Source organism: Ambystoma mexicanum, chromosome 2p, assembly GCF_040938575.1.
Source record: "Ambystoma mexicanum isolate Mex_15411 chromosome 2p, UKY_AmexF1_1, whole genome shotgun sequence".
NCBI classification, from domain to species: Eukaryota; Metazoa; Chordata; class Amphibia; order Caudata; family Ambystomatidae; genus Ambystoma; species Ambystoma mexicanum.
Window position 1 is genome coordinate 311,029,145 of NC_090923.1, and position 26,232 is coordinate 311,055,376.

The window sequence follows — 26,232 nt, forward strand, 5'->3', positions numbered from 1 at the left end:
GTTTCTCTCTCTCATTCACCAGGCAGCATAGCGTTGACAAGCGGACCCTCCGGATACAAGGGTTTGAGATCAGGTTCTCACCACCTGCCCCTCAGACACCTTTGGGACCGGCACACTGGGCCAGAGTATTGGCATGCCATTCTCCTACTGACTTCCACTCCTGTTGCTCTCTGCTACTTGATTACTCGCCTCCCGACAGCATCCCCAGCTCATTTTCCTCCTTGTGAAAAACCACACCTTTTATAGTTGAAAAAACAGTCAAGTGGAGTCAGGTGTGAATGGTCATTATTGAATGCCTGACTATTAGTGGGACAACTTGAGTTCTTTCTATAGTAGGTTGCCCTTACTTTCCCCATGTTGTTTCTATGGGTAATGTTTACTGCTCTTAGTTGCCTCCTCCTCGTCCCAGTATTTGTCGGAAACGGGAAGGGGGAGATGTGGTGTGAAAGGGTGGCATGGTATCACAAGTATGACACTGACACAAAAGATACCATTTGTAAAACCTTTATTAACGTTTCTGGGTTTAGACCTTTCACAACAAAAAGTTAACCAATACTTGCAGGGGGCTCCCTTCCACAAACTTATTACACTTCGGGTCTTCCTCAGTTGGGCTCAGACCGTTTTCAGATGTCAAAGACTTTCGAATGTGCGTGGCTTTCTTTAAAGACCTCTGCAGGACCACTTCAACTCAAAGTTCAATGTTCAGCTTTTTACTCTCCCCTTCTCTTGGGGTTCATTTTTGATCACTTAGTTTTTACAGTTCATTCACTTTATTGCTACAAAGATTTACCTTTTACAGAGATTTTTTGAGTGGGCTACTTCCTTTTGCCGGACCACTCTGTTACTTAGTATTGCTGGTTTCACAGCTGTCCTTATTTCAAAGTTCATTCACAGGTCTGCCTTTCTTCGCATCTCATCTACACGCATGCAGCCTTCACTTGCGATTTAATGTTGAAACTCCAATCTTTCCTTAGCACACACCGGTCTCTCGGGTCACTTGCCAACTGACCGGCTGTGTGCATTCTTTCTCTTATTTACAGTTCTCCAATCCACGAGTCAAGGTTAGTACCACAGGCTTGGCCTCACTTACCCAACTCTGCCGTTCACCCGGGAGGGTCGCTGGCATCCTTGAAACACAATGCAGCCTTCTGCTTTGGGATTTTGACTTTTCCACGTGTGAGGCTCCACACTCTGCTTCGCTCTCAACCTCACCCCAACTCTATCTAACATGTTCCCTGTCTCTCCCACACACTCTCCATCCATCACACATCATATTTCTACTACTCCCCATCTCTCCCTACCCCACACTCCTCTCTTTACCACATCATCTCTGTCTCTACCACAGTCCTTTCTATCTACACTCTCCCTCTCTTTCTACAATGACCTCTTTTTCTTTCTAACAGCCCTCTCTCTTACACCCTCCACTCTCTGCCACACACCCTATTTCTCTACCACACCCCTTCCCTTCACCACAACCATTCTGTCTCTACCACATTCCATCCCTCTATACCACATTTCCCAGCTCACACTATCACACCCCCGCTGTTCTTCTACCAAACATCTTCTCTCTCTATTGCACTCCATCTCTCTACCACTTTCTCTCTACTGTGAGAAACCAGAAGGTGTCTCACTAGCGGTGGTCTCTCAGGTGGCCAAGGCATGGCCATCGCCTTTCGATCCATCCCCCCCACAGTAACACCTTTACCCCATCCTAACCGGTAGTGTATTTAGGAACACTAACCCCCCCACCCTCTTTCCCTTCACAAACACTTTCACATGGAGAGCCATCTCTGTGAGAACACAAACTCATACTTGAGCATTGTACCGGACATGTCCCACTACTATGTTCAGGCAAGGTCAGGCAATTACTGGTAATCACTCACACCTGACTTCCATTACGCTTCCCCACACGGATAAAAGACAGAGCATGAGAGCGAGGCAAAGCACACGTAGGAACAGTATTTTCCTGATGGCAGCTGAATGAGGGGAGAAAGATGGAGAACCAAGAAGGGTGCGCAAGGAGGTAGATACCCTTGACCTTTCCGTCGAGAAATCGTGACTTTTCAAAACCCTTGAGATTAAAAAGCGTAAGGCCAGGAAACCAGACTGAAGAATCCTGTATTGTGTGTCGGAGATACCCCAGGCCCTCCTGCATGGCTGACCGAGTCAGGTAGGAACAGCAAACGTTGTGGTACCGTCCTTGGCTCCAAGATCAAAGCAGTGCCAGAGAGATCAACACAGCCAGTGAGTTGGGGAGACCGATGCAAGACCGGTCTGTGGTGAAATCAAGGTTCCAAGCGGCAACATTGTGTAAAGAGCGCATGAACGAAGTTTGGTAACACGTGTGATGAAAGATGTGAGCAACGTTTTTTGCTGATGGATGTTTGAACATTGAAGGAGAAAGCTACAATACCAGTGACAGGGTAGACCGACACCGAGAGGGTTCTCAAGCGAAGGTCTTTGTAAGGTATTACAAGGACTGGTGGGGGCTATCTGTACTTCTGCCCTCTATATGGCAGAGTAGAGACAGAGAGCACCCCAGCCAAGGTTCTCTAAATGGTAGCTATGGACAATCAACCAAGGCTTAAGCTCTCAGGAGGTGATGCAGGCTGGTTCTTAAGTACAGTGAGTCCCCAATCCACCCTTCAAGGGTGGACTCCCTTTAAAGCAGGAGCCACAGGGCATTGAGATCGCCGAAGAAAAGTGGAACACTGGCGTCGAGACAATAGCTTCCGCCTTCGCGGTGCTCTTCAACCATCCTCTGTGGAAGTCCTGGGAAGATGAGGCGTGTGGTCCACCTCTATGCCAAGTGTTTGGTGCCACAAAGAAGACTCAGTGATGGAGGTAGGCCCAGCAGTGGCCCTCAGGAGCTGTTTCGGCGGTCCTCCGGCCTGTCAGTGCTGCAGCACGTACCTCGGGATAGCTTCCTGCGGTCGGGACTCGACCACAGGCTGGACCTCGGATCTTCACTCCAAAAGTGTCCTTGATATGTCTTTGTCAGCTTCAGGTGGCGGGAAACTGTTACGCTCACCTGGTATGCACAGGGACTCCACCCAGCCGGGTTACTCGCTGGTATGCTTCTCAGTTTTGCCAAGATGTGGTCTGCGGGGAAGGTTCTGCCTGAAAATACAGGAGGACTGTGTTCAAGACTGGCCGACCGGGGTAAGTATCCTCCCTCCACCCCCCGTATGATTTCAGCCCCTCAGGGGCCCTCTCCTCACCTTGTGGTAGAGTTAGGTGTGCTCTCCGTCCTGCCTTCTTTGCAGGGGTGCGTTGTCTTTCGTGGACGTGTGCAGTCCAGTTACTTCACTGACGCCGGCCCGTTTGAAATCGTTCAGGTAGGTCTTATTGCTGTTCTTTAGTATTGTTGCTATCCTGCATGCCTCTCTTGTTTAATAATGTCTTTTTCTCCCTTAGGTATGCGGAGCTTCAGCACAGCGAACTGGCTTGGTTGAGCCCCGCTGGTAAATGATGGCGCTTTAAGAGTGCTATGATGCAGTAAGTAAGCGCTATGCGCAGCGGTGCGATGGCTTGCCTTTGCTAACCTGTTTTGTCTTCTTTCTCTGCAGCCGAGAGGCGACCAGCCAGGTAAGCCTTTTGAGCAGTTCGTAATTTGCAATGTCTCTTCTGCTTTCTTAAAGTTGCCTCTATCTTCCTCTTTCAGGTCGTGCAGTCCGGGAGGTGTGCAGATCCAAGGAAAGCTGTTCTCAGGAGCTGCGAGTAACTAAAGATTAAGACTGCAGGTAAGATGCTGCTGCTAATGATGTTCCTTTTGTCTCCATGCAGGTTCTGCTTCTCCGAGGTTCGGGAGTATAGTTGGACACGGTGAGCGTCACATTGCAAGCTGCAAAGTAACGCAAAGCGTGTTGTCTTGCTCGGGTGTGGTTTAAATAGCCCCAACAAAATAGTCTTCGTAAAGTAGTCCCTAGGCTACCACACCCAAAACACTAGACCGCAGAGCTTGGTTCCGAGGAACCAAGCTATGTGTATGCCTCCATGTTGGCTGATAACACAATAAAGTAGTTCCCAAGCACATTACTTTTCATGATGTATGAGCCTGGCGCCATAGGTGCCAGGACTGGCCCCAAGAGGGTTTTGGAAGAGGATGCCAGGCTCCAGAGGCCCGAGTCCTGACTCCACCTGGCCAATGGGTTTGCCAGAGGGGGTTTTGGGCGAGGGTCGTGACAGCACTCTCCCCTAAGGCCCCTCCCATGGTGTTCCTTCTGTCTGGCCCAGGTTTGGTTGGGAAGTTCCAATGGAATTTCCTGATTAGACGTGGTGCGTGAATATTCTCACTGGGCTCCCAGGATCTATCTTGTGGTCCAAATTCTTTCCAATCGATGAGATAATATAGCTTGGTCCTAGAGTATTTAGAGTCCAAGATATCTTTGACTTCGAATTCTGGTTCTCCGTCAACAAGTATGGGCTTAGGTGGTGTCCCAATCCGTGTGCCGGGTTGCATTGGTTTCAGGAGGGACACATGAAATACTAGGTGGATTTGTAGATTAGGTGGTAAATCCAGTTTCACGGTTACTGGGTTGATAATTGCCTTAATGGTATAGGGTCCAAAGAATCTGGGATGAAAGGCCCGGGTTCCCTTGATGGGTACGAATTTAGCGGCTAACAAAACTTTGTCTCCTACTTGATAATCAGGGGCCTTTTTCCGGTGTTGGTCGGCAAATCTCTTTTGTTTTTCTTTGGCATGAATAAGATGTTCCTTAGTCCTTTTGAAAGCTTAAGTAATGGTTGTGTGTAGAGTCTTTACCGCTGGCATTTCCAAGCTGGCTGGAAGGTCTAGTTCAGAGGTACGTGGATGTCTGCCATAAAGGGTATAGAAGGGCATTTGTCCTGTGCTTGAATGCAAAGAATTGTTATATGCAAATTCGGCTATCCATAGTAGGTCTTTCCAATTCCTTTTTTTGTGGTGCAGCATGCACCGTAAATATTGCTCGAGTGTCTGATTGGTTCTCTCGGTTTGGCCGTCCGTTTGGGGATGGTGACTGCTAGATAGCCGAACGTCGATCTGCGCCATTGCACAACATTATTTCCAGAAGTTAGAAACATACTGGCTGCCTCAATCAGAGACCAGAACCAAAGGGAAGCCATGTAGCTAAACCACGCCCTCCAGGAACACTTTTGCTAAAGTGGCTGCATCTGGGAGGCCTTTGAGAGGAATAAAATGGGCCATCTTCGAGAATAAGTCCACAACTACAAGGATGGTGTTGAACCCTTGGCTTGGAGGTAGATCAGTGATGAAGTCAAGGGAAAGAGTGTGCCATGGAACTGGAGGAATGTCCAATGGTTGTAGGAGACCAGATGGTTTTTGTTTCTGTGATTTATTTTGTGGCAGACACCGCAGGACTGAAAATACTGAAAGATGTCCTTACACCAGGTAGGCCACCGAAAGTTCTCTTGCACCTTAGCTAGGGTTTTGGCGATCTCAGGATGCCCTTCGATCAGTGAATCATGATAGTTTGAAATAATATGCTGTTGTAATTCTTTCTTGGGTGCATATAGGCGATCCCTAAAAAAGGGTAGATGGTCCTTGATGGTATATTGTTCTCCTTGAGTTTGCCATGCGAGGAAGGCATCAGGATTCATTGTCCATTGGATTTCTTTCCGTAGTTCTGCTTGTGTTAAGGCTGTCATGATACCCAAGAGTTTGTCTTCAGGTATAATAGGTACTGGGTCTGGAGTTATTTATACCATTTCATCTATGCCCATGCGAGATAAGGCATCCGCCTTTCCGTTTCTGACTCCTGGTCGAAATGTGATTACATAATCATATTCGGCGAAGAAAAGGGCCCACCGTAATTGGCGCGAGGACTGGGCCTTGGCTGTTTTGAGATATTGCAGGTTTCGGTGGTCTGTGATGACTGTAATGGTGTGTCTGGCACACAGAAGGCAGTGCCTCCAGGCTTTAAAGGCGGATTTGATAGCCAGGAGTTCCTTGTCCATGATTGCATAATTAATCTCTGGAGGTGAGAACTTTTTCGACCAGAAGGACACAGGATGTAGCTGGCCGGTTTACGGGTCTCTCTGTGAAAGGACAGCCCCCATTGCGAGACTGGACGCATCAGTTTCAACGACATAAGGGAGGTCTGGACGAGGATGTCGTAGGATTGGAGCGAAGGTAAACCTTTGTTTAAGTTCCTGAATGGCTTCTTCTGCTTCTTCGGTCCAAGCAAACTTTTTATTGTTTTTTCGTAATAGTACTGTGATTGGGTGCACAACCTGAGAGAAGTCTGGGATGAACCGACGGTAGACGTTCGCAAAGCCCAGCATGCTTTGTACCCCTTTCAGAGACGTCGGTGAAGGCCATTTCAGAATGGCATCTACCTTGTGCACGTCCATTCTGATGCCTCCTGGAGTAAGGATAAAACCAAGAAACTCTACTTCGGTGATGTGAAAAAAGCATTTTTCAAGCTTTGCAAACAAGCGATGTTGACAGAGCTTGGTGAGGACTGAACGAACCTGCCTGTCATGATCTTGTTTCGAGGATGAGTATACTAAGATGTCGTCTATGTATACTAATGCGCACACATCAATTAACTCCATTAAGACGTCATTCATGAAATATTGGAATGCCGCAGGAGCGTTGCATAACCCGAAGGGCATGACTTGATATTCAAACAAGCCGTACTTAGTACGGAAGGCGGTTTTCCATTCATCTCCTTTTCTGACTCGGACCAGGTGGTACGCTCCTCGAAGGTCCAATTTGGTATAAATCTGTGCATCTTTAACTTGGTCTAGCATCTCAGGGATCAGTGGCAAGGGGTAGCGGTTCTTCACGGTGATCTGGTTCAATGCGTGGTAGTCAATACAGGTTCTCAAGTCTCCTTCCTTTTTCGGTACAAAGAACAAAGGACTGGCTGCGGGGGACTTCGAAGGACGGATAAATCCGTTTGAAAGGTACTGGTCTAAATAGGATTTCAAATGAAGGTTTTCCGGTTATGTGAGAGCGTAGGTCCTGCCGCAAGGGATTTGTGCACCAGGAAAAAGGTCGATCTGATAGTCATAGGGCCTGTGCGGCAGCAATGTATTGACTTGGTCCTTTCGGAATACATCCTGGAAATCACGGTATTCACTTGCCAAGGTATTAGTTGCTCCCAGGGTTGATACTGTTGCTCCGGGAGTCATGGGGATACAGACGTCGGGTTTCTCCTCTTGGTAATAGCAGGCAGGGGAGCAGTCACCGGGGAAGGTTCATTTCCGTGCCCGCCAGTCTATCAAAGAGTTGTGAGCAACCAACCATGGCATCCCTAGTATTAGCCTGAACTGAGGTGCCCTGATGAGATCAAATGAAATAGACTCCCGATGTCCATCCTGGCACAGCAAGGTTACCCTGGCTGTGCACTGGGTTACTGGTATGGAAGCGATTTCTGTCCCATCCACGATGGTTACCTTGTCCATAGTTGGCTTGGAACACAAAGGAAGCCCCATCTCTGCTGCCAGTTCTTGATCAATATAATTTCCAACTGCTCCGCTATCGATGTATGCTTCAACGGCATGCATTCTTGATGACTGTTGGTGGTTAATTAAGATCACTGGTATTGCAAAGTGCGAGGTCAGCAACTCTTTCTTCTCACTCGACAAACTGACCTCTACGTTTGTCGAGCTTGGTAGTTTTCCGATTTTTTAGCTTCATCCTTCTCTGTGGCCCCGACTGTTCTTCTTGGGGGTTTTACTGGACAGTCCTTCAGGAAATGTCCTGGTTTCCCACAATACAAACAAAGTTGTTGTTGTCTTCTTTTGTCCCGCTTTTGTTTTGTTAATGGAGGCCGTATCCCTCCAATCAGCATGGGTTCTACAGCATTTTCAGGTACACCGGGTGTGTTTTCCCTTGGTCTAACATACACGGTCCGAAGGTCCGTCTTAGACCGGTCTGCTTTTCGGTCCTGCAACCGGTGGTCTAGCTGCACGACCAGATTTATGAACTCGGCACAGTCTCTGGGTGGATCAACCACCTGGGCTAAGACGTCCTTTAATTCACCTCGTAGGCCTGGATGGAATAACGTGGTTCTTTTGTTTTCTGGCCACCTAGCTTCGGCAACCAGTCTGTTGAAGGTAGCAATGTACGTTAACAAGTCCTGATTCACCTGTCAAAGGGACAAGAGTTCATTGTCTACTGCTTGTTCCTGGGTATGGCGAGCAAAACGTTTTTCCATTTCTCTCTGGACCCCCCCAAAGTCATGTAATAGAGGATTGTCATGGGTCACCAACGGCACTGACTAATCTGCTGCACTTCAACTCAGGTATGATAAGACAAAAGCTACCCGAGCTTGGTTGTTTGGAAATGCTCCAGGCCTACAAAAAAAATGAAGGCGACACTGATTGATGAATGCCGCATACTTCCGTTGGTCGCCTGAGAACCTTTCCAGTGGTGCCAGGGGAACTGTTCCAGGTAACGTGATCTGTACTGGAGTGGGGGTAGTAGATGGTAAGGTGGGGTTTTGCATCAGTGGGTTGCTCCCATGCAGAGGAGTCTGCCCTGCCTGTGATTGCAGGATCTGCCTACTGATCTCCTCCGTACGATCTTTGGTCACTAGCAAGTCCCTCCGGAGAGCATTAGTCTCTTGTCGGGCAGAATGAACCTCAGCACAAAGCTCTCCTAGTAATTGGGCCAATTGGTCCATTTCTGATGTCTCCATGGCGCCCAGGTGGATTTGTTACAGTAGGCTTCGCGTTCTGTTATGCTCACCTGGTATCCACAGGGACGCCACCCAGCCGGGTTACTCGCTGGTATGCTTCTCAGTTTTGCCAAGATGTGGTCTGCGGGGAAGGTTCTGCCTGAAAATACAGGAGGACTGTGTTCAAGACTGGCCGACCGGGGTAAGTATCCTCCCTCCACCCCCCGTATGATTTCAGCCCCTCAGGGGCCCTCTCCTCACCTTGTGGTAGAGTTAGGTGTGCTCTCCGTCCTGCCTTCTTTGCAGGGGCGCGTTGTCTTTTGTGGGCGGGTGCGGTCCAGTTACTTCACTGACGCCGGCCCATTTGATATCGTTCAGGTAGATCTTATTGATGTTCTTTAGTATTGTTGCTATCCTGCATGCCTCTCTTTTTTAATAATTTCTCTTTTTCTCCCTTAGGTATGCGGAGCTTCAGCACAGCGAACTGTCTTGGTTGAGCCCCGCTGGTAAATGACGGCGCTTTAAGAGCGCTATGATCCGGTAAGTAAGCGCTATGCGCAGCGCTGCGATTTCTTGCCTTTGCTAACCTGTTTTGTCTTCTTTCCCTGCAGGTCGCGGTGTTCTTTAGCGCATGTGGAATTTTCTGGAGTGGTGCCAGCCGAGAGGCGACCAGCCAGGTAAGCCTTTTGAGCAGTTCGTAATTTGCAATGTCTCTTCTGCTTTCTTAAAGTTGCCTCTATCTTCCTCTTTCAGATCGTGCAGTCCGGGAGGCGTGCAGATCCAAGGAAAGCTGTTCTCAGGAGCTGCAAGTAACTAAAGATGAAGACTGCAGGTAAGATGCTGCTGCTAATGATGTTCCTTTTGTCTCCATGCAGGTTCTGCTTCTCCGAGGTTCGGGAGTATAGCTGGGCACGGTGAGCGTCACGTTGCAAGCTGCAAAGTAACATGAAGCGTGTTGTCTTGCTCGGTTGTGGTTTAAATAGCCCCAACAAAATAGTCCAGGTAAAGTAGTCCCTAGGCTACCACACCCAAAACACTAGACCGCATAGCTTGGTTCCAAGGAACCAAGCTATGTGGATGCCTCCATGTTGGCTGACAACACAATAAAGTAGTTACCAAGCACATTGCTTTTCATAATGTATGAGCCTGGCACCATATGCGCCAGGACTGGCCCCAAGAGGGTTTTGGAAGAGGATTCCAGGCTCTAGAGGCCCGAGTCCTGACTCCACCTGGCCAATGGGTTTGCCAGAGGGGGTTTTGGGCGAGGGTCGTGATAAAAATCACCGGCGGACTTTCCTCGGTAGCTGGCGACCTGAACTTTCAGCACAATACACTGCATTCATGTCAGTTTCAGGCAGGGCTGTCTCATTCATTGTGTCTCACACACAGAAACCAGGCACCCATTATATAGAATGCATATAGGGCACACACTTTATTCACATAGGTCCCACCCCAAGTGTGTACCCACAACAAACAGTCATTGGGAAGGCTCTAGCCAGTCTGGCCTGGACTTCCCCACAATACCATATATGGTTCTTTTCACCCAACCGCCAGTCAGGAAAAGAGTCACGGCTTCCCGGGACTTTGGGAAAACAAGCTAACAGGCAAAAGAAACCAAGAGGCCCCAGGGGCCATCTTGCCTTCTATCAGGAATCCACTGATTCCTATGGCAAGGCCTGGGTATCCCAAAATGGAGGATACTCAGAGCACCTGTCACATCAGCATGAAGCTGCCATCACCCCATACCGTGATCTGTGGACAACACACAGGTTCCCACAAACATACACTTATGGTACAAGGTCGCACTCCCAGCGATGGGTGCCACAAGGATATCCCAAGGGTCTCTGTTCATCATGACCAAAAAGAGGAAGAGCTGCACTGCCAGGGGTCCCAACTGGACTCCTGTGCAGAGAATAACACAGAACACACATGATAAGGGAGTACAGGAGAAGGACATGGAGGCCCTGTCCCTCCAATGCATTTCGGGCATCACAGGTATCCAGCCAAGAAGTGGCATAAATGTAAGTAGAAGATTGGCAAGAATGAGAAGTGAAGTGAATCGAAGTGGTCCTGCGACGGTTTAAGCAAACCCCATTGCACATTCAACAGTCTTTGATCTGTGATACAAAAAGGGTCAGAGACCGAAAGAGGGAGATCCCTGGTCCGAGCCCGATAGAGGAAGACCAATTGTGAACATTGTGTTAAAAGGGGATCCGAGCCTGAAGGAGGGTGACCCATGATGAGCACTGCAATCTAGCGCTTGTGAATGTGAAGATTATGTTAAGAAAGGAACTTCACAGGCCCTCTACAATAAGAGACTATTATTTAGAAAGAGGCTTTGGCAGAAGGCCCTGATATTTATGCTTTGAACTGTATCCTCGTGGCAGAGAAGCCAGGGTGTGTGCGAAGCTCGAACGTGCCGCCTTGTCCCGTGTAAAAACGTGGGGAAGGGAAGCCAACTGCTCAACTATCCTGAAATATTATTTCTTTAACACTTTTCTTTTTGCATACATTATTGTCCCACACCATTTATATTTAGAAGTAAGGATTGGCAATAGGTTTATTGGTGTAGACCCTTTTTATTTTTGACATAGACTTCACTAGGACTGCGTTATTATTTGATGGTCGTAACTTGCTCCCATCCTTAGATTTAGGCTTAGATAGGCATTCAGCCAACCCATTGAAGTTCAATAAACACCTTTGAACTGTGATCACTTGTGTCTGTCTTCACTGTTTGATACCATACCTTCCTTACACTACCCAATCCCTCTCCCACACTCCAGCTCTGATGCCCACCTCTCTACCACACTCACGCTCTCTCTTTCATGCTCACCCTATCTCTACCATACCCACTCTCTCTAGCTCTCTCCTTCTATCTACCAAACTTTCTACCAAACTCCTCTCTCTACCACACTCCCGGTCTCCTCCCTGCAGAGCTCTCTTTCTACCAGAGCACCAATCTTTATCATACACCCTCTCCCTCACTAACAAACCGCCACTCTTTTGCTACCACACTACTGCACCCATCTATCTCTATCACAGTCCCTCTCTCTTCTACACTCCCCCTCTACCACACCATCTCTCTCCTATACTCTCTCTCTATCATGCTCCTTGTCTCTAATATATTCCCTGTCCCTTTCGATACTCCATCTGTCTACCACACTATGGCCCTCATTACACCCCCGGCGCTAAACCATGGCGCTATTAGCACCATGGTTGGTGCCGGTGTTGTAACGAGTCCGCCATGGTGGACTGGGGAAATACCGCCCCATTCCAAGGTTGGCGGGGCGGTATTTCCCCATTTCACCATGGCCCTTCCCCATTCCCATTTTCGCCCCATAGGGCTCAATGGGACTGGGGAAGGCGCTAAGTACGGTACCGCAAATTGCGGTACCGTAATTAGCACCGAGGTCCCTTTGCGGCACCCTACTTTAACGGCTGGTAAAACCAGCCGTTAAGGTCGGGTCCTGCAAAGGGACCTTGTAATCAGGCGTTAAGGGTTTAACGGTGCCGACGCCTTTTACGGCGCCGTTAAACCCTTAACGCCAGGGTCGTAATGACCCCCTTTGTCTCTGTACCAAACTGTCTCACTATCACACCCTTCTCTCAACAACACCCTACGCTTTCTACCACACTTCTCTCTCTATCACATCACTCTCTCTTTATCTCAATACCTTTCTTTCTACCACACCCCATCACTCCCTCTTTCACCCAGACCCTTTCTCACCACCACTTTCCCGCTCTACAACTCCCCATCACTCTCTTCCACACTCCCCCCCTCTAACTCACTCCCTTTGCTACAGCACCTCTCTTCCTCCTAACCCACTCACTTTCCCTCTAATACACCCATTGCCTCTCTATCGCTCTCTCTATCTTACTACCACACTCCATCTCCCTATCTCTAAAATTAACCCCCTACTAAGCTTTGCTCCCTATTATACTCCCTATATCTCACTATTAGTCTCTCTCTCTCTTTGCCACACTCTCTCTATCATTCTTTCTCTCCTGTTCTCTGTCTACCTAACCGTCTACCACTCTCTCTATTCACCACACTCTCACAACCACTGTCTACCACTCCCTCTCTATGACAATCTTTCTTGCTCTGCGCACCCTCTCTCCCCTGCACCCTCCTTACTTAGATCAACAACATTATAGACATTGGGCCTCATTATGAGTGTGCTGGTCCGGCCCGTTGTTACCGGACCAGCACACCCCGAGTCTGCGAGTGGCTGCCGTCCCGGCCGCCAGGTCTGACCTGGCAGGGGGGCAGCAGCTGCTCGCAGACTTTCATGGAAGCACTGGTACCGTTATTAACAGTGCCGGTGCTTCCGTCATCCCCATTCTCATTGAGTCTTATGGGACTCAAGTGGAAATAAAGAATACCTTTTTTCCGGCGCCTGACTTCAGAACACCAGGGGTCCTAATCCCCCAGTGTTTTCGGCAAGCCAGGCGCCGGAAAAATTCACAAGTCCGGCAGCAGCCTGCCGCTTTTACCAGCACGAGTACCGCCAGACTTGTAATGAGGCCCATTGTGTCACACAACATGAACTTATTTTCATCCTCCCAGAAATCCACATCCATGCACCCTCTGCCCACAGCAAAGCCATTCTGATGCACACATCCTTGGTCTCAAAACAAGTCAACACTGCCTCCTGGTGTGTCTGGCTATCTTCTATTGCCTCTGCACCCCAATTATGTAATTCACAATCGGTACATCGAAAAACGAGTAGGAAACTGGTTACCCCTCCCTTTACATTTAACACCTACTTGTGAACACACCAATGACCTCTAATTGGCTATACTACTTAGTCAACATCGACATAGAGTGACTATCAAATATATTGAAAATCTATTTATCCAATCTTTTGACTCACGAGATCACGGGATAGGTCAAATCTGTATTTGGTAGCAATGATTTGGCCTTTAGTCCTTATTAAAGAATTCTCATTTTTGTCCCTCGTTGACATGAATGAACATCGCTCACCTGATCAGTAAGTTGGTGGAGCCACGGGTGCTTACGGAAGTGGCAACTTCTGTGACAAGCTCCAGAAAGCATTATGAAAGGGAAGGGCACTTACCTGGTATTCCTCTGCCTTTGAAAGTCTTTGCAATGATAGCAGTGGGCTTGTCCGACACCTCAGAAAAGGCTTTGCACAGCTCCTCCACGCAGTGTCCGTCCACCACAAGAGCATTCCATCTGGAAGGTCAACACAACACTGATTATTTGCACTTGATCTAAAGACTGCAGAGCAGAGCATCCATGTACATTCTCATTAACCAATTCAACAGTCTTCACTTTATAGCGACAAAAGCCCAGGAGACAGGAGAAACTCTACATTAGCAAGAAGCATACTCTTTAAAAAAATTAAGAGTGTAATATCTGTCCGAGAATCATAACTGCCACTTACCCAAACGATTCACACCGTTTCTGGTAGATTTCCACTTTGTGCTGCAGTGGGGCAGGATCACTTTGGCCAAGGCGGTTTATGTCAAGGATTGCAAACAAATTGTTCAGCTTGTAGAAGCCAGCAAAGGCCATCGCCTCCCAGACGGACCCTTCTGAGCACTCCCCGTCTCCCAGCAGGCAGAAGACTCGATAACTAAAGGATAAACGAGCATGGGACAATTAACCATTGACCAGACATAGTGTTCCCATCGTTATCTCTGCAAAAGTGGTCCCCTGATATTTCCAGCTAACTGGATTTATACTTCTAGAACTTTAGCAACTTCCTTCGCTTAGCCATATTTTAGCGTACCCCTTTTGACATGAATATTTGGGTGGTTTGGAGTGCTGGATGATGTATAGGGTGGAGGTCTCTTAAATCTAGCACAGCTGGAGTTTTTGGAGAGGTTGTACTGTTTGGAGAGGTATGTCGGGCCAAGGAAATCCCATAACACCATTGTTCAGATGCCAGTGCCTAAGTGGAATTACCTAATGCTTTAATTAAAAGAACACTGAAATCATAAACCTTGCTTGGGTCTATCAGATTAAGCTTAGGTCCATTACCGCTAGGTAAGCCCCTCACCCTTCTCGTGATGGCCATTACAGCCATTAGCACCCGGCAAGAGCCAGATGAGCCACTCGCTTAGCAGTTCCTGGGACCCCACCACACCATGTCCTGGGGGCAGGAGGCTGTCAAGCTTCAGAAAGAAAGGATTTGTGATTTCAGAAGCCAGATCATTTCTATTAAGTAGTCAGAGTGCATGAATGAAATGTTCTGTTTGCTGCGCGGCCCTCCATCTCCACTGTGCATTACAGCAACAAGCAAACTCTCCCTGCTTCCTAGTTCCTGACAGCGTGGTGAATGCTGTAGTGTGAGAGTCGTCTGCTGGAGGCCACTCTGGAGAGAAGTCCCTCAAAGGAAGACGGACTGGGAAACAGAGATAAGAAAACAAATATTTTTTGTAAGTGTGTGTGCGTGCGTGCGATGGTGTTGTATGTTTATGATGTGTGTATGTTTGTATGTAGTTATGCATGCATACAAGGGTGTGCTATGCAGTATGTAATGTGTGTATGAATGAGTGAGTGTATGATGTATGGGTACACATATGAATGAGCAAGTGAATGGTGTGAGTAAATGATTGAGTGCATGTTCTGCGAAGGGGTGTGCGCATGTTTGTGCTGGGCCGGCCCCCTAGTAGCTGATTTTTGCGGGTGGATGTGAGCGGGGTGGAGGAGTGAGCTACTTACGCATTTTTAATGGGCATCCCTCCATGATAAAGCAAGTATGTTATGTGTTGTTATGTCTAGACTGGCATTTGGGTTCAGCCAGTCTAGCTATTCCATACCTGTAAAGACTGGAGGGGGGTTATCTGTACTCCTGCCCTTTATATGGCAGAGGAAAAGCACAGAGCCCCCCAACCAAGATTCTCTATTGTTGCTAGCAATGGACGAGCAATCAAGGCTTAGCTCTCAGGAGGTGATGCAGGCTGGTTGTTAAGAACAGTGTAGTCCCCAAGCTCTCACAAAGAAATGCCTACACACTATGTTAGGAGATAACACAGTTCTTTATATAATAAATAAGGTTCAGAATATATACACAATCAATAACACACTTTGTGCTTTGGCAATACTAATATGATAAATATGTACAATGTCTATGTCTACCACACTTAACTCCTTTAAAATGCACCAACTGCTGACAGTCTCAATGGCATACAAATCAAATAGTAATGTGAATTAACATTAGACATAGGAGGGAAGACAAGTTGGGTTAAACAATGGCCGAATAGTACTTTAGTAACTAAATCACAGTTCTGTGTGAGAATCCCCCTACGTGGGCAACCTGTAAATAAAGTGTATCAACAAGCCCAATCCATATATGTTTAAAATAGTCTTGTTTACTGTTACAAAATGGTTGACTACCCCAATGTACCTGGTTTAGCAGAGTTCTTTGACGGGTCATCGACGGATCCCTCTTGAGTGCACTCCCTTTAAGGCAGGAACCACGGGCCATCGAGATTCCACAAAGAAAAAGTGAACAATGTCGTTGGGAGCGCAGCTTCGATCTTCGTGGTGCTCGTCGATGATTGGTCGGGGAAGTCATGTGAACATGAGGCATGCGTTGCACCTCGATGACGAGAGTTTGTTGCTGCAGTAGATTCAATGAAAAACCGTAGGCCCAGCAAGGGCATCAGGTCGTCGGCGTCGACGATCGGGACTCGACCACAGCTGGCTTCCGGATCTTCGTTGGCTTCTTTGTGGACTTCGAGTGGTGGGAACCCCACTGGCAGATTCTCCTTGGTTCATCAGCGACCTTGACTTTCTCCGGCAGGACAAAGCGGTCGACGGTGATGACAAGGGAGTCCTTGATTTCAAAGTGTCTTAAGCAATGGAGAGTTGCGGCTCCGGTCGACGAGGTTACAGCGGTCCTCCGAACCTCTGTCGACAGTGATGGCAGTCGACGGCCTCGACGTCCTGGTGCTTACTTCAATGGTTCCTTTGCTGTCCCCCTCTCCGGTTGACAGTCTTTCGAGACTGACTTCCAGAGAGCCCTTGGTGAGGATGAGCTGGTGCACGATGTTCCCACGTAGCTCAGGAAGAGGTCTCCTACCCAGGTCCTCTTTTGGATCAGTCCTCGACAGACATAGCAGCTTTCAGATTGGCAAAGGAAAGAAGCAGCAATTCTTCTTCTTCCAGCAGGCTTCAAGGGTAAGCAGCTTCAAGTTTCTACTTCAGCTTCTGAACAATTCCAGTTAGTGAGAGGTCCCCAGATATACTGCTCGGTCTCTCATTCACTCTGCTGGGTCACACTCAGGCAACCAATCATTCAGAAGGGCATTCGGGGCAGGCAGCCAATCAAGCTCACAGTGCATTCAGGCCATTCACTTCCATCCAGAAACCCATAACAAGGAATCTGGATTGGGACAAGCACCCAGCCTTTCAGCACACCACACTGCATTCATGTCATTTTCGGACAGGGTTGTCTCATTCTTTGTGTCACACACACAGATACCAGACACCCATAACATGAAATGTATATTGGTCACACACTCCATTCACCCAGATCCCACCCAGAGGGTGTTCCTACAACATACAATCACTTGGAAGGCTCCAGCCAGTCTGGCCTGGACTTCCCCACAATACCATATATGGAACTTCCACCCAACAGCCAGTCAGGGGAAGGGACAGAGTCAGGGCTTCCCAGGACTTTGAGAAAACAAGGTAACAGATGACAGAAATCTTGTCTCCTATCGGGAATCCACTGATTCCTATGGCAGGGTATGGGTATCCCAAAATGGAGGATACTCAGAGCATCTGTCAAATTCAGCATGGAGCTGCCACCAGCCCATACCCTGCTCTGTGGGCCACACACAGGTGCCCAAAACATACACAACACAGAACACACATGATAAAGGAGTAAAGGACAAGGACAAGGATATGGAGGCCCTATCCCTCCAATGCATTTCCAGCATCTCAGTACCGTGGCATGACATTTTTTACTGAGAATCTATGAAAAATAAAGCATGATATGTGTTATTACGTGCCTAGTCAGGCATTTTGATGTAACAAGAGTAACTATTTCTTACAGTGGCATGGCATTTTATTCTGAGCATCTATGAAAAATGAAGCATAATGAGTGTTATTTTCATGGCTAGACTGCCATCTTGCTGCAATCAGTTTGGACATGTTTTCTTATTGTGCCATTGTATTTTTAATGGCAAAGCCAACAGGATTATGTCCTTACACGGAGATATAGACATGTATTGGCAGAGCCAGCCTGGACATGTTCTTATATGGTAATACTGGCATATATTAGTGCAGCCATCATGGATATGTGCGGGCATATATTGTGGGCAAAGGCATCATGGAAAGGCTGCTGTGAACTGTTGTTGAGTTGCATCAATTGCATTTGTGGATTGGAATTACCCTTCAAAACCAATTACAAACTGTCTGGCTTTTTAACCAATTTGTCAAAGAAAGTGTGATGTATAATGCACCATTTTAATACATTATTCAAAATGTTTCTTGGGGGTGGGGGCAAAAACCAGAATCCATTTTGGTTGGTTTGACCTCCCTCGATATGCTCTGATGCTCTGTCATATTTGTTGGAAATGTTTACGCCCCAACAACTAAATCATTGATCAGCTACCACTGGATGAGTAGCTGGTAGGTGAATGGGTATGAATGTATGAGTTCAAGGTATTGGGACCAGGCAAGGGGCAATGGAGCATGGACGCTTTCTTACATGTTTTGTTGGTATTTTTGGGAAAAGTCAACTTGTTGAATGTTATTACGTGGTGGAGGGCTTGGGGTGGGGGGTTTATAGTGCAATGGGGCAGGGAGACTTGACATTTCTTTCTTTTTTATGGCTTTTCTAACTCACATAAGGGGCAAGTCCAATATGATGTGTGGTCTTTTATGGGGAGGGTATTGGTACTTGAGCAGTCAGCAAGTAAATGTTTTCTTACTGTGGCTTTGCATGTTTTACTGGTGGGTGGAGGCATCTGTGCAGCCAAACACGGAAATGATTCCTTATTGTAGCAAAAATGTTTTACTGGCATTGAGGGCAACGTCATTGTGACGAGTTTTATTAGATGGTGAAGCAGGGGTTGGGCAAGCATTTGTGCAGCAGCACTAACATGTTATCTTCCTGTCACAGGAGATTATTTCTGGCATCAAGGGGAACGCCAACAAGAGAATGTTCATACATGGTGACACTGGCAAATACTGACAGAGCCAGCATGAACATGTTTTCTTATTGCCTCATTACTGTGCCTAATCTTACTGGTTATGCACAGAGTTTGCTGGTACATTTGGGTGTCAGGACTTGGGAGCCAGGCACAGCCCCCTTGTTTCTGCGTTAGGTGAAAGATCTAAGGTTTGATTAAAACACATACTTACAGCTTTTAGCAAGTGCTAGTGCAGTGTGTGGTGTGCCTCTGCAGGAGCATGATCTTCATGCGCGTGCATAGAGGCCCAGGTTGGAACGGAGTGTGGCACAGCCTGTGGCCTGCTGCCGAGCTTGGGGGTTGAGCATGGCATGCAGATGGGGCACATTTTCTGTTACCCCACTGGGATGGGTGGCGACAATGTGTAAGAACATGCCGACCTCAGGCGTAGCAGAGGAAGATTGAGCACCAGTGTCAGCGTTAGTGACAGAGGAAGCTCCGGATGGAAGCTGCACAGAGGAAGCATGCAACCGCCTGCCCACCTCTGGAGAGCTACACACCAAATCAGGCGTGAAAACAATGCGTCCAGCAGGGGCATGCAACAGAGAGAGGAACGAGGGCACATACTGCCAACGTCAATCCGGGTTCTCTGCTCACTGATTCGTTGTGTGTCGTTCTCAGGATGACAATGAAACTTGTTTGTACTCTAGCACAAAATCATATAATGCGAAAACAACTTTAATTCATTGTGAAATAAATATGTGGGCTTAGCCCCAGAGCCAAGGCTATAATCACCCTGGATAACTTGTTAACGAACTTTAATTCAGGTGTTTAATGCATGGTACAGCCCACATTAGCAGGCAATATGGCTGTTTTGAAATCCTAATTGTGTTCAGTGTTACAGTCAGGCATGCCACAGACAAGCCCAAAACAGATACGCCCAAAACAAGCATTGGCAAGGCCAACAGTTTGGGCTTTTGTGTAGGAGTGGGCAAGGCACTTGCCAGGCACTGCCATAGTGGTATAAACTACCCATGCATGGTAGCAGGTGCAAAATGGTGTGAGTACCTGGGCATCTAATAGCCGTACCTGCCAAATGTCTAACACTTACACACAAACCTGAACTGTTGGCTTTGCCAGTGCTTGTTTGTAACGGGAGTTCAGTGAATGGGGCACATAGTGCTTATAAATCGAGTGGCTGAAGGCAGACCTGGTTAAGACATTTGTATAACACCGGTAGCAGGTTTACAGCTACAGCAGAAAGAGGTCCCATGAGGAGGTGTTTTGGGGAGGGCAATGGAGAGGGGGATTGACACTGGGTAGGAATGGCCATAGGGATTAGCATGGCCATGGGCAGCCAATGGGTGGGCTAATAACTAAACAACACCTACAAGCTGTGTGTCCCTCCTCCCTGTCTGTACTTTAATGCAATAGATTTGGCTTATAAGCGGCTCAAGTGCCACCTAATATCCCAAACTAAAAAAATGGTTTTCTAAGAGATCCTCTGCCTTTGAAGGGGCGGGCCATGTCTGTAAGGCAACATTTCTCTCATGACTATTTTACCTTTATATTTTTGGACCCCGCAAACTTTTTGCTTTTTTTTCAGCATACTGACCTGATTTTTGCCAGTGGAGCACAGCCTAGAGCTGCACTCCACTGGGCTTCTGCTCATCATTACAGGGAAAATGACATATCTGTCAGGCTGTCAGTACTGAGAAACTTTGTTTCTCTCAGTCTTTCCAGTTTGTTGCCACTTTTGGTAATATTTTATAATTGCGCAAAGAACATTACTGTACTGTGCAATGGGGTCCTTATGTTTTCTGGCCCTAGTCATCCTCTAAGGATTTTTTGTTGACTGGACAATGTACCTAGGAGTGGACTGGTGGCAGCAGAAGCGTTTTCATGTAGTTTTGTAACTTTTGGCCAAGCAGTACCGCACTTACTGTGTTTGGCTCATGACTGTGGCTAGTGTCCGTCATGGCCATGTCACAAGGTCTTTTGTCTACTACTTTGGCCATTTATTGCATTGGCCTTCCATTGTCCTTCCCCCTGGTCTTTGTGACCCAGGAATTCTTTATTTAGTGATGCAATTGCCCGTGAGAGCCACATCTGCAGGTCACGTGTGTGGGAAGGGGGCTGGGACAATCTGGCCCCAATCCACATACTGATTCCAGGATGTCTGGTGAGCACGAGAGCATGGGAGCTGCAGTGGTCCATGAATTGGACCACTGCTGGCGTGCATGAGTGGGGAAGACCCAAGGACTATCCGGAGCCACGGGCCGTGAGCCCGCTATTGTCCCGGTAGAGCTCTGCTTTGTGCTCGATCTCCGAACACCTGTGAAGGAGCTTGAACCTTGTGGAGTGGTGGAACCAATCACCCTCAATGCCTTGTGGTTGTTCTGCAAAAGAGCCTGTTCGGAAGTGTCCCTGGGCAATCGGTAGACTGTCCAGTTCGAAACTTGGCACCCGTGTAGGAGCATTGTCATATTAAGTTTTGCCCACAAAACTTTGAGGAATCCTAGCTTGCCCTCAAAGCACATTTTTACTGATTTTCATCATCCCAGCTGCTTTGGGCCGCGAGAGAGAAGCGTGCATCAGATGTGGGAGTTGGGTACCCCTGTGTCACTGTGAGAGAGTGACAATCACTGAAGGCGTTTTTCCTGCATCCCTTTTTGTACCCTGAGACCAGCTACATCAGTGTTTTATTTGTTCTTCAACGTGAGATACAGCTCCCGGTGTAAACCGCACCCACATCTGCAGCCGCAACACCTGTGCACTTTGAAGCCGAATCAAGGGCGGGATATCAAAACTCTGGCAACCCCCTCCAGACCTGCCAAGTTTGGACCCGAACTGAACTTAGGGCGGTGAGTACTGAAATCATTTACCAGTGGGCCCTTATTCATCCATTGTATTTTATGCATGAAGGATTGTGGTCCTCTCTTTGGCTTGGGTAGCCATCCGCTTCCTTAAGACCTCCGAAAGTTGGGAATAGTTTTGTTCATCACAGCAGATCCTCCCATGATCTTGGGACCTGTTGTCACTTTTCAAAATCCTGCCTCTGAACTTTGCCAGCTCCTTAGACATTGTACTTTGTGACTTTACACACGCATCGAACATTCAGCACAAGGCTCCATACATCGTAGGGCTGGACTTATAAAGTTAGGGTTATCCATCTCTGAAGACTGTCTAAGTTATGTTTGCCTGCCCTTTTTCCTTACATGTTTTAGCGGGGTTCCGCACTTTACCGCATTGACATAAGTTACTGTATATATTTTATAAAGTGTGTTGTTTGAGTGGTGATTTTACTGAGCATTTAATTATTCACCTGTGTTTATTCTCTGGGCTAATACATTGTCTATTTTCATATACAACTCTCTAAGGGTAATTCTTGGTGTCTTACTGTGTGTGTGTTCATCAAAGACCCCCTGTGACTTAGCCTTGGCTGCTCTCCAAGCTACAGTGATTTGGTCTGGCTATCTTCCCAGAAGTGTTCCCAGTGGCGGCCTCCTAAACCTCTGTTCACCAGAGCTTAGAAATACAATCTAACAATGTCCCAGTGCTAGGGCCTTTTCTAGGTGCCGGCAGAGGACTTGGGAGTTGATACTCCTCTTTTGAATGCCTCGCGTGCAGGCTCTCTCTCTCTCTCTCTCCTAGCCACTCCCTTACTGTGGCTACTATCTATCGGCCACCTGGTCAGATCTCCTCCTTCCTCTCTGAGTGGGTCGACCTCTCCTCCTACCTCCCAGTCTCGACCAGTCAACTCCTCCTCCTTGGAGACTTCAACATCCACCGGGATGTCCTTCCTGTCCCTCCTCTGAACTCTTTTGCGACCTATGCGACTCTCACTCACTCACTAGTCTTCCCCTCTGGCCCGACTCACTCTGCAGGGCACACTCTGGATGTTCAGATCTCCTCAGACCTTCCCCTTTCTATCCCTCTCACCACTCCTCTCTCCTAGAGTGATCACTTTCTCCTTACCTCCCTGCTCACCCTCTCTACCCCTCAGGCCAAGCCAAGTCCAGCACTGCACCCCACCGCTTGTCAGTTGAGGCTTTTACCCCCTCTTTCTACCCACCTCCCTCTTCGGCTGACTCACACCCTGACACAGCCCTTTCCATGCACCACTCTGTTATATCTAATACTCTCGATGCTCTGGCCCCTGTCATGAGGATCCGCCTGAAGCCCAAAGCTAAATGCAACTTCTGGTACAACTCGGACCTCGTCACCCTCAAACGCAAGTGCAGGGTGGCTGAGAGGGAATGGCGCGCTTCATGCACATACTCTGACAAACTGGCCTTACGCCTGCTCCAAAGGTAATACCGGCTCTCTGTCCTCACCAAGAAGAGAGCTCACATCCAAGCCCACATCTGTGTGGCATCTAACAACTCAGCTGAACTCTTTAAAATCTGCAAGGAACTGGCCAATCCTGCCGCAGTCTCTACCTCTCCTGTCCCCTCCCAGGCCCTCTGCACGGCACTAGCTTCTTGTTTCATCTCTAAAACTCAGGACATCCTGTCCTCTCTATCCTCCTCTACCCTTCCTCCCTCTACTCCCTGCTTTTCCTCTGGCCCCTCTTTGGCCTCCTCTCCTCCTCCTCTCCTCCTTCCTGCTCTACCTTTCCCGTTTTCTCCCCATACGAGGTTCCTAGACAAGTCCAATCAATCTATGAAAGTTTCCTCAAAACAGGTTCACCCCTGTTCCTCCAAAACCATCAAGGACCGCATTGACATTGTCTGGCTCCTGCCCTGGCCGACTTCTGCAAACACTCTTTCCCCCCTGAAGCACACTCTTGTGCACCCTCTTCTTAAGAAACCCTCTGCCGAACCGTCCTGCCCGGCTAACTATCGCCCAATCTCCATCACCCCTTTTCTGGCCAAACTCTTGGAAAAATTGGCCATCTCCCCCAGCTCAATCTCCACACTTATTTTGTTGTTTGTCTCCATGATCACCAGTCTGGATTCAGAGCTGCCAAAAGCATAGAAACTGCTCTCCTGAACATCCGTGAAGACCTGCTCTCCAACCTTCATTCCATTCCAACACCCCCTGTGTCCTCATCTTACTTGATCTCTCTTCTACCTTGACACAGTTAACAATACCAACCTGCTCAACCGTCTACGCGAAAACCTGGGGATCACCGGTCAGGCACTGTCGTGGTTGACTTCTTTCCTCTCTGATCGCCCCTCCGAGGTTCAACTTGAGTCCTTCCTCTCATCCACCTCTATCTCTACCTGTGGTGTTCCCCAGGGGTCTAACCTCTATCCCTGGCTGTTCAATCTTTACCTGGCACTTCTTGCCCACCGCATTGCAGTACTCTGCCCCAACTTCCAGTGCTATGCGGATGACACTTACCCCATTTTCAGGCTGCCCTCAGTCACATCTCCTCCCTCCCTCATCTCTGACTGTCTGTCCGCCATCCAGGAGTGGTGTGCTGCCAAGGATCTCTGCTTTAATGCCAGTAAGACTGAGATTCTCCTCATGGGCACACCCGCGCCCTCCTTTCCTGTCACTCTCTGGCCTTCCTCTCTTGGCTCTCCTCCTACTCCCAATTGTGAGGCAAAAAACCCATGGGTCATCTTCGAATCCTCACTCTCCTTCTCTCACCACATCTCTTATGTCTCTAAGAAGTCACACTACCAGCTACACCTTCTCAAAGGTATTCTTTCTTTCCTCTCCTTCCCCCGAGAAGCTCACTGTCTCCAGAAAGCACTGGTTCTGTCTAGGCTTGACTATTGCAACAGCCTCCTTCTAAATCTGCCTGCTTCTACCCTCTGCCCTCGGCCCTCTGCAACTCATCCAGAACAGGACTGCGAGACTTGTCCTTGGCTTCAAGCTCAGGGATCGTATCTCTCCAGGACTGAAATCTCTGCACTGGCTCCCAGTGGCTGCGAGGATTAAGTTCAAAACCCTCCACATTGTCCATAAGGCCTTCTGGAGCCTGGGGCCTCTATACCTTCAACTCTCTCTTCCCAAATATCTTCCTTCTCAAGCTCTTCGCTCAACTGCCTCCAACTCCCTCAGGGTCAGTCGCTTCTCCAAGCAAGAAGTTGGTGGTAGATCTTTCTTCGGGGGGGGGGGGCCTCCCTCTGGAACAGCCTTCCTGTCTCCCTGAAACTTGAGGAGAATCATCTTCGGTTCCAGAAGCACCTCAAAACCTTCCTCTTTTCTTCTGCTTACTCTCCCCCTCTCCCATGCTGATTTCCTGGCTGTTACCGAAACTGCACTGGTTACCTGGCCACCCTCTGATCTCGGGCCCAGGTACCCCCCCCCCCACGTCAGTTGCTTACCTGCACTGCCTTCCAGGCAACCCTCACACTTTCACACTTGGGGACTGTTTCTGTACCCCTACAGTCCCCCTACCAGCACTTAACACCCAATGTCTGCACTTACCCTTGCACTTGCCACCTGTTGGCCGTACTTTACCTACTGTTATTTATTCTATTATCCCATGTACCGCACTTACCCCTCCTGCCCCCACGCACTTTCCCCCTCCCCCTACCCATGCACTTGCGCCATCTGAATGACACCTGGCCTAGTAGGATCGTTGTCTGTTTTCCCTCTGTTCCCCCTCCCTTGTGTATAGGCGCGTTACAAATGCCATACCATATCATATCATATGGAAGAGGCGTAGTGCAAATAGGGACTGAATTTGGCTCAGGTAACGCATTGGGAAACGAAATGCAGTTTCTGTTCTATTTTTGACATCATCAAAAAGGCTGGCATAGGGTAAATGGCAATTTAGCAATTCTCTCTCAAACGTAACTTCCCACACTTCACTTCCGCCAGTTGGAACTGCTCGATGAACGGAGAAGGATCAATAAAGCGGCGCTAGATTGGCATGCCAGGGCCGAGGGGTTGTGATTAAAGAGAAAATTGCACATGCGAACATAACAAAAAGAGGACCTGGCTCTCAACCTCGACAGCCACCTAGCTTGCCTAGTGCTTGCACAGGCCCTCCCTGATCGAGCCAAGAAAGATGCAGGGAAATCCCCACAATGGGAGCTGTAAGGCATTTTAACAACATAGCATGGCTAATTGGATTGCAAACGGAATTTCCCCTACCGTGCATTCATAGCTGAATGTGTCTAACACCTGGTCTTAGTCCAATTCCAAGATGGGCAAACTTTGACAGGCGGCCTATATTATTAGAATGTCAAACCATCATGTTTTGCCCAGTGACATGCACTTTAAAGGACAAACGTGAAAAGCAAACCTGCATAATACAAATTCCAATAACTGGAGTCCCCATAATGAACTGATCCGCTCTCAGAGTCAGCACACGTGGATGCTTGAGGGCCGATTTACCAAAAGGCTCCGTGTCACTGAGACTCAGCGGTTTCTGAAAGGCATTATTTCTACAGCAGCCATTTCTGGCATCTTGAAACCGCTGATGTGAGACAGATACCAGCATCTGTACCTTTCACAGCTCAGCTCAGGCAGACCGCAGCAGCACTACACACTGCAAAGGAAGGAGCATTGGCCACAGAACACT

General features: G+C 48.2%; 1 protein-coding gene across 1 annotated transcript in view; it reads right to left on the minus strand.

Annotated features, from left to right (window-relative positions):
* TKT (transketolase) overlaps positions 1-26,232 on the minus strand; it is a 172,504-nt gene that overhangs the window by 98,210 nt on the left and 48,062 nt on the right. Inside the window, exons 5-6 of the mRNA XM_069643620.1 lie at positions 14,039-14,230; positions 13,709-13,827 (exon numbers count right to left, since the gene is read on the minus strand). Of these exons, the coding sequence (XP_069499721.1) occupies positions 13,709-13,827; positions 14,039-14,230 (311 nt within the window). The remainder of the gene's footprint in view (positions 1-13,708; positions 13,828-14,038; positions 14,231-26,232) is intronic.